General features: G+C 54.1%; 3 protein-coding genes across 3 annotated transcripts; all 3 read right to left on the bottom strand.

Moving 5' to 3' along the window:
* Positions 1-785: 785 nt before the first annotated feature.
* Positions 786-2,135, bottom strand: CHGG_02866 (uncharacterized protein; the record flags this gene model as incomplete). The annotated part of the gene is made up of 4 exons (XM_001229381.1): positions 786-1,222; positions 1,277-1,657; positions 1,714-1,765; positions 1,860-2,135. The coding sequence occupies 4 exons, from the start codon at positions 2,133-2,135 to the stop codon at positions 786-788; spliced, it is 1,146 nt and encodes a 381-aa protein (XP_001229382.1).
* Positions 2,136-3,155: 1,020 nt separating this feature from the next.
* CHGG_02865 (uncharacterized protein) lies at positions 3,156-4,450 on the bottom strand (the record flags this gene model as incomplete). Its single annotated transcript, XM_001229380.1, has 2 exons — positions 3,156-4,202; positions 4,253-4,450. 2 exons carry the CDS (start codon positions 4,448-4,450, stop codon positions 3,156-3,158), a joined length of 1,245 nt encoding a protein of 414 aa, XP_001229381.1.
* Positions 4,451-5,045: 595 nt separating this feature from the next.
* Positions 5,046-6,268, bottom strand: CHGG_02864 (uncharacterized protein; the record flags this gene model as incomplete). Its single annotated transcript, XM_001229379.1, has 3 exons — positions 5,046-5,580; positions 5,643-6,085; positions 6,140-6,268. 3 exons carry the CDS (start codon positions 6,266-6,268, stop codon positions 5,046-5,048), a joined length of 1,107 nt encoding a protein of 368 aa, XP_001229380.1.
* Positions 6,269-8,339: the final 2,071 nt, after the last annotated feature.

Genomic DNA, 8,339 nt, shown 5'->3' with positions numbered 1-8,339 from the left:
CCATGAATATCGCCTCCGTCACAAGTCAACGACCCTTCGACACTCAATCGATACATCATTCACATTACTATTTCGCTACCCAGCCAGCCAAAAGCACCTCGCAAGCCCATCATTGCCTCGGTGCTCATCCATCATCCCCTTCTGTCCTTCGCTCCATAACGGCCCAACACCACCCGCCCACCCATCCATCCATCCATCCATCCATCCATCCATCCATCCATCCATCCATCCATCCATCCATCCATCCATCCATCCCCCTCGATCCCAACGGCCCAACCCCCAAAAGCAAGGACTGTCCGCCGGCAACCATGTAGCATCCCGATCCCAAAACGCCAGTCATGCGCGCGTTTACGTCTTCGAAAAAAAGAAAGAAAAGAAAAGAAAAGGAAACGGAAAGAAAACCTTGAAACTACACCAACAAGAGAATTCAGGTACGCCGGTTTTCTAAGATGGGTAAAGAAGGAAAACCAGATCCCAAGCCAGTGCTTCCTCCCGCAGTGCCAAAGCTCTATGCTGAGAAAAGTAGATCCGTCCACTAAAATGGCTAAGGAGAGAAAAGGGCCTGCGCACAAGACAAAGTGATGTACAAGAAAGCAAGCCGGGAAGCGAAGCGAACGGGGCATGGCATCGGCATTATCCTGCCCCCTACTAAAGCACTGTTGTTCTTCAAGGCTGCGAGGGAGGGGTGCGCGGTGCTTGCCATCCGGGGTTTCTTTTGGCGCAGGCGCGGCGTGTGTGCGGTGAGTCGGCTCACGTTAGCGTGGTGGACTGATGCGTCGTTCTCTTCAAGAGTTGGCGTCCCTGTTGCTCTGCGCGCTGGCGCTCATCGTGGGCTTAGTGGTGGGCAGGAGACCGGCCTCCTGGGCCTTTTGGCGGACCTTGGCCCACGCGAAGACGAGGCCGCTGACGAAGCCGACAGCAATGGCGGTGATGCTGCCGAAGGTGATGGGCGCGTCGAAGAAGATCAGACCGCTGATGGCAATGGGGAGCTTGTTGAGGGCGCCGACCATCGAGTATGTCGTCGAGGAGGTAACGCGGATGCACCATGCCGAGCAGTACGAGATAAAGATAGCGGCCAGACCCGAGTAAATCATGCCAACCATCAGCTTGTTGCGGGTCTCGATGGGGAAGTTCTTGGCGAGGTTCTCAGAGGACCAGTCCTCGACCAACAGCGAGCAAACGACGAGGACGGGGATCGTCAGGAGGTTGTTGTAGAACATGCCTAGTGAGTGAAAGTTAGCAAACTGCCTTGCCACAAATAGCCCGTCGTACATACTGTCGTAGTCCTTGAAGTTCATCTTCTTGATAACCTTGCGCATTCCAAGCAAGTACGAGGAGGTGCAAACAACGTTCAAGCCCATCCACGCATAGCCGGCGTTCAGGGTCGCGAGGGCAGCCGAAGTTTCAGCCGAGTGACCAACACCGTCGATGGCAGCCTGGATATCAGCCCACGCAGCCACGACGGAGCTGAGCACCATCAAACCGAAGGACAGCAGCATGAGCGGGGTCACGCTGCCGCCGAACCAGAGCACCTCTCCGTAGGCGATGACGATGATGGTCAGGTTCTTGAAGATGGTGTAGACCGGGACGGAGAGGTACTGGAGGGCGTTGGCGCCCGTGTAGATCATGCTGACGAGGAGGAGCGAAACGGGGAACCCTGACCATGGATCGATCAGCAAACGGTCTGGGGGACAAGGGGTCTGGCTGACGCACATCTCTTTGCCTTGTTCGAATCAAAGGGCGCAAGGTTCTTGATGAGGCCGGTCTGCCTGGAGAGGAGAATGGCGATCGTGCAAACAAGCGACTAACAAAAGTCAGCTCCCTATCTTGCTTCACCCGTCCCCTCTAAACATGCATACCTGGACGCCAAGATAGAAGAAGTTCAAGTTCCACGACTCGCCGGAGACGACGTATTTGTTCACGACGGTCATGCTGATCGACGACAGGCAGTAGGCGATGATCGACGCTCCGGGGCTGTTGTCGAGCTTGCCGAAGTATGCCGAAGCTGTGGGCTCGCGGCCGCGGGGTCGGAGCACGGGCGAGTTCCTGCCCAGGAACGGGTCCTTCTCACCCCCGAAGTCGTTGGCGCCCTCCACGGCCCGCATCTCGATATCCTCGTTCTTCTTGTTCGACATTTTGTGTGATGCGGGAAATCCTCAATCGACTAAAACGAGCGACGAATGGTGGTAAGAGTTGTGCGAAGGTTCTGCTCACGAGATGGAGCAGTCGGTGTAGTTCTGTAGATCGAAGGAGCAGATCTCAGATTTCCGGAGACGGTTGCGGAAATCTGATTCTGATGCGCGCGGGACAGCGATCGGTGTGGCGCAAGTAGCAGATGGGGCAGTGCTCTTCGCCGGTGGAATGAAGCAAAGCAACGCCGGTCGATGCTCTCGTCTCGTTGCCCAGGAAAGGGAGGATGCTGGTCGGGACGGGCGAAAACGCGTGTCAGGGGCGGCGGAGTTGGCGGGTTGATAAATCTTGTTAAATTGGCAAGACTCGAATCGAAACCAGCCAGGCCTTCCTCCACGCTTTCCCCTGGCTCGTCCTGGCTCCCCTTTTTTCGCGCTTGGCTTTGGTGTGTGGGCCCTCGTGTGGGACCCGAAAACGCTTGTTTCGTAAGTTTTCCGTCTTGGTGTGTATTGGTACAGGGGCTTCGTGCTCGTCCGCTTCGACGACGCCATCGACCGTTTAATAAAGGTGCTCGACATCCTCAATCCCTCACCCTCTCTTTGCTTTCCCTTCTTTTGGGGCTTAGCTACAAATCCTTCGGTTCATGCATGATTTTGCGTCTTCCAGAGACGCCAGGGCCAGGCTCTCAACTAGAAGCCCACCACTGTCGCCGTTCACACGAGATTAGAGCCCGTCTGGCTTCCATAAACACCGTTTCTATTCTCGACCGAAGGTCGACATGTCTTAAAAGCCATTATAGCAATCTTTCCTATGATAACATTACCGCTCCATATATTCCATGAGCCGAACCGTAACCACCCCCTACTTGCCATTCAGAAATAGATAAAACGCCAGAAAAGAAGCCAGAAACTAAACGGATATCCCGAAGCCAGGGTACCCAGCCCAACCGCCACTCCACATTTTCCAAAACACCCGAACCTCCCTAAAAATGAGCCACACATAGAAACCCCATATGAAATCAATACTCAATCCTCCAACAACTCAAACCACTCCGGTATCTCTTTGATCAGGCTCCACATATACTTCTCCAGCTTGGCCGCACACTTCGCATACACGGTCGACGCATCATTATACTGGCGGCAGTTGCTAAAAATGAGCTTCAGGTCCGCCACCAAGTCCTTGGGCGTCTCGTAGGCGTCGCTCTCCAGCCTACCCTCCATCGTCGACAAGTCCATGGGCGAGGCAATGAATTTGTAGTAGTCGGGCACCTCGTCCCTGTTGACCGGGTTGAGGAAGGGCCAGGCCTGCTTGTGGTTCTGGATCTGGTACAGGAAGCGGCGAAGCTCGTTGAAGTGGGGACCGTGACGCGGCACGCGGGCCAGTTCGTCCATGTCCGGCGACCAGCCCGTCGCGCGGATGGCGGGGATGGAGAGCGGGTCGATGGGTTTGCCGGCGGCGAATTCGGGCGGTGGCTGGTGGACGACATGGCTCTTGCTGAGGGCGCGGATTTTGGCCTGTACGGTTTCCTTTTGCTTGAGGAGCATCCGACCGGTGTCGAGGTAGCGTATCCGCGGGACCATGGAGCATTGCATAAGTGTCCCGCCTTCGTAATCTTTAATATAACCCATCCAGAGGGACTTATCCAAAGTAATATCCTTGGAAAAGCCTTGTTTCTGGAAATAACCTGTGGCGTAATTGTCGGCGTAGGTAAGAAAATGCATGACTGGTGATGTGGCTTTGACATAGTCCTTCAGATGGGCCATGAGGTGCGCTCCGTATCCTTTCACCTGCTGATCAGATGACACCGCACAGAAAACAATCTCGGCGAACTGGCGGGCTTTGAATGACCGGAACGTTATCCCACCAATAACCTCCAAACGCTTCTTGACAATCGCAATGGAGGTATGGGTGCGGTCGTAGACAAGGCGCGCGATGTAATCTTTGGGCATCTTGGGTAGTTGCTTTTGAAATAAGCATTTCAAACCTGTAAGTATGATCATGCTATGTTTGGCGCCATCATTGTTGACGACTTGGAATTCAATCTCCCCATTTCGTTCTTCTAGAACAGCAGGCTTTGGGCGGTCAGAACCTAAAGGTTTGTTATTCAGACGGAGGAGCATACCTTGTCGGGAAAAGGAACCCTCTGCGGGGGGCCGGTCGAAGATCGTACATCTGCTTTGGTTTCGGGCAGTTCGTCGTCGTGTGAGTTTTTGAATCTTTTGGCGTCGGGTGCGGCATTCGAGGGTTCAGGCACCAAGCGCTTAGCGAATGTAGTTTTTCGCTCCTGGCCTGTGGGAATCCATGTGAATGTGTTGTCCATGTTGCTTGGCCTCGTTCTCACACCGCGTCGTTCCCGTCTCTGGGATGGTGACACTCTTGTAAGTTATGAAGTCCTTCTCTCGGTTGCGGACCGATAATCGTTCACATTAGTGTTGGTGAAATTGCGTTTCTGGAGCCGGAGTCGGGTTCTCTGGATTGATTGCAGTTGCTGTGTTGAAATGGAGGCAATTGTTGTGGTGACGAAAGTCTGGTGTCCGTGTCGACGTTTGCCTATAAGGCAGGGCAGGCAAGGCAGCCTATTAGATGCCAGCATGCTAGTCGGCCTGCGACAGGCGACCGGGAGGGGTTGGGATGCGGCGTGGCCCACTATGAATCGTTTTCGAACGAAGGAGACGGTGGGGGGACAGGAGTGAGGGCAAGTCCAATTGCGAGGCGGGTACCTAGGTACCTAGGTACTTGCCGCGAGAGCGACAGATGTCATGAATGTTGGGACTGAGAGACCGGAAGCGGCCAAGAGGGACCCGGAAAGTTCCTTGGTTTGAGGCACCTCGCGCAACTAGAAACAAAGAGATATGATACTGCCGCGATAACAAACCAACAAAAAAAAACCCCCCCCGAGATATCGCTTTGTCCCATCAATTCCGTTGGGTCCTCTCTGATTCTTTGGGCTCGGGCGTCATCCCCTCCATCACCTCGTCCTCCGGCTCCTTGTCTTCTTCGCCCTCTTTCTCTTCCGCCTCATCCCGCACTCCTCTGTCCCCCACTTCCTCTTTATCATCGCCCTCATCCCGGTCCGTCTTGTCGCCCCTTTCTCCGCCTGGCGCATCCGGGGCGACGGGGTAGTTGAGATGCTTCCAGTCTTCCAATTCCTCCGTCACCGACCGCAATCGATCACGGATACTCTCGATGGCGTAGCTCCCCAGCAGCAACCTCAGCGGCGGATACGAGCAGTGACCTAGCTGCCACACTAGTTCGGCGCACTTGACCGCGCTCGTGGGCTGCTTGTCGCCAAGCCACTGCACCATCCTCTTAGCGTGTAGCGCCGGCGACGTCGCGTGCGAATATGCCTCGCTGGCGGGTTTGATCAGGAAATGGACCTCAGGTGGGCAAGGGATTTGTCTTGGAGTCCGGCTCGTCTCTACTAACAGTCCAGGCTCGATCAGCGTTCGTCTTGATATTGAATGAATCGACTTCATACAGCATGGCTTCATTCAATCCTTTCGACGGCGTACTTTGACGCACAGTACGGGCCCAGGCCGGGGACACCGAGGGCGCCCGAGGTAGAACTGAAGATGAGATAGCGACCGCCGTTCTGCTGGCGGAAGTAGGGCAGGCTGGCCTGGACAATGTGCAAGGTGCCCATGAAGTTAGTCTCGAACTGGTTGCGCAGCTCGTGCTCGTCTTGGTCCTCGCACGCGCCGATGACGCCATAACCCAGAACCAGTTGAGCGATGCAGTCAATGCGGCCGAAGCGGGTGAGGGTGCGCTGGATGACGCGCGCGACCGACGCGCCGTCGCGCACGTCGCACAGCTGGCCCAGGCATGTGTCGCTGTTGAGTGTCGCGATGGCTTCGGGCGACGTCTCGAGCACCCGCCCGACCGTGGTGACTAGGTCGCCGTGGCTGAGGGCCGACTTGACCAGGGAGCGGCCCATGTGGCCGGTGCCGCCGAAAATCTGGAAACATGGTTAGGGGGTGGCTAGGGGTTGAGATTGAGGAGAAGCGCGCACAATCCAGACTAGCGGCTTTACGGCTGCCCCGGGCTGTGGAGGGTCGCAGCTTGCCGGGAGTTGGAGCCTCATCTTGGATGGGTCGGACCCGGAAATGGATGACCCATCGTGTATGCTCCGAGCATCCATTTCGGATAGCGCGGGGAGGTTGTTTAACGGTCAACTATCTTAAACTCCTAACGATGGCTTGGTGGTGGAGAAATTGAGTGTTCGCGAAAACTAGTGGAAACACGATTCAAACGGCGAGGTGATGCCAATGCCAATTCCACATGCGCCCGCCTAGTAAATCTTCAACTCATGTTATGTTTTCAAGAGAGTTCGGAATCTAAAAAACACTAAAGACCGTCGGGTCTCGCCTCTTTGACGCCAGTTGTGGATTGAATGATTGGATGGAAACCGGCGGTTGAAAGCCGTGTGGGGGAAGCGGAATGTCTTGGCGCTCAGACCCTGCCATTTAAGCAAAGACCCACTCAAACTTGGCAGAGACAATCTCTCTTTCCGGGGCTATCAATATCGGTATGGAGAAATCCCAACCTGTGAAATTTGATAGTTCAGACCAAGTATGGGCTTGACCTCCTTTCTTGCAATGAGGTGATTGCATTCTCTTTTCTAAAAAGGCCTTTGAGTATTCCACAATGTCATTATTATGTTACGCTGCGTCACCAGTTGAGGTTGAACGCTGCGTTGGACTTGCAAGGGAAAAAGCACCTCTGCGCGATCGAGATGGTCTAATACGCATGCGAGTGCAAAGATGCGGGATGTTTGACATCCCATACCTAGATTAATTTGGCGGTGCGGAAGAGGTATTGGAAGGCTGGATTCAGCGAATAACGAAGACGATTCCGATTTGGCGTTGCGTTGAATTTTGAGATGCTGGAGGATGGGGCGGTGATGTTGAGGAAGAGGTGGCGGAGGATGAGCTGAGATCTTAAACGCGATGGTGGATCTGATGGCAGATATCGTGAGGAGTTATCCATGGTGGTGAGTGAAAGAGGAGATGAGGGGAGATACGATGTGGTTGATGGATACAAGATAATTGAGACCAGCAACACGACGAAAAAAAAGATACAAAAAAGACAAAAAAGCTCACCAGCTCCTTCTAGGTGCCCCTAGGGAATTCTGGCTACGAAAAACCCGCGTTGATTTTTGCAAATGCCTCCGCCGCCGTGCCATTCGTGATCGGGGGAGAGACCGAACCCGTGGTTCCGTGGAACCTCCGGGGAATGGCCAGCTAAGAGACACACGGCCGCTGGATGATTGCGCTATGTCACCGCGGCCGATTTGTTATTGTGTAAGTTGGATCTAAACTATATATCCGAGCGCCTCTCTGCCTGTTCACTGCTTCAATAGGCAACGATGTGGTTCGGTGCCTAGGTAGGGTGCCTACTTGGTAGGCCACCTGCTGGACTTGGCTCGAGGGCCTGTGCGGGCGTCAAGGCGAAAGCAGGACCCAATTTGAGTTGATTCAACATAAACAAGAAGCGATTACTTTTATAAATAATGTTATATGCCCAGGCGGAAAACTTGACATCCTGGATCCCATTCTGCCTCCGAGTAGCAGAAGAAATACGAACTTGGTGTCGCTCGGGGAGCCACGTGACTCGACTAACACACAACACAACCTGGAAGCCAAGCCCAAGCCGCTTCGGTTGGAAATGGATGGAGAATCTCTTGGCACTGCCTCCACTTATCGATAGCGACACGAATGGCGCAATGCAAAGCTCAACAGACATGTTACGTTGATGACGGTGACAGTGTTGGGAGTTCGTGAGACAATCCTGTAGACTTCAGCCAATACCAAATCCAGATTTACGAGCGTGCCATTGCTGAGTAACAAGACCAAAATCTCGCCATCACTGTGGGCGATCTTGCCAAACTTTTGTGCCCCTCACCACCAGATTTAACCTGGGAGCCCCGCCTTGTTCGCTTCATTGCTCACTCACACTGTCAACTCACCGGCATCCAAGCCAAGAACACACACAACACCAACACCACCATATTCGCAAACCCCCATCACCAAAAATGAAGGCCTACTTCTACGACGATCTCCCCGTAAGCCCCCAAAACCACAACCAACCCCAACCCTCCCCCTTTCCACCCCTGGCGGGTGAGGCGGCAGCAACTAATATAAGTGAAAAAGTGTCGAAAGGTGACTAGGTACCACTATTTCTCCTCTGGTTTGTTAATACTGTCGAATCAC

The sequence above is a fragment of the Chaetomium globosum genome, genomic scaffold (genome assembly GCF_000143365.1).
Source record: "Chaetomium globosum CBS 148.51 scaffold_2 genomic scaffold, whole genome shotgun sequence".
NCBI classification, from domain to species: Eukaryota; Fungi; Ascomycota; class Sordariomycetes; order Sordariales; family Chaetomiaceae; genus Chaetomium; species Chaetomium globosum.
This window is presented reverse-complemented; position numbering and strand designations above follow the sequence as displayed.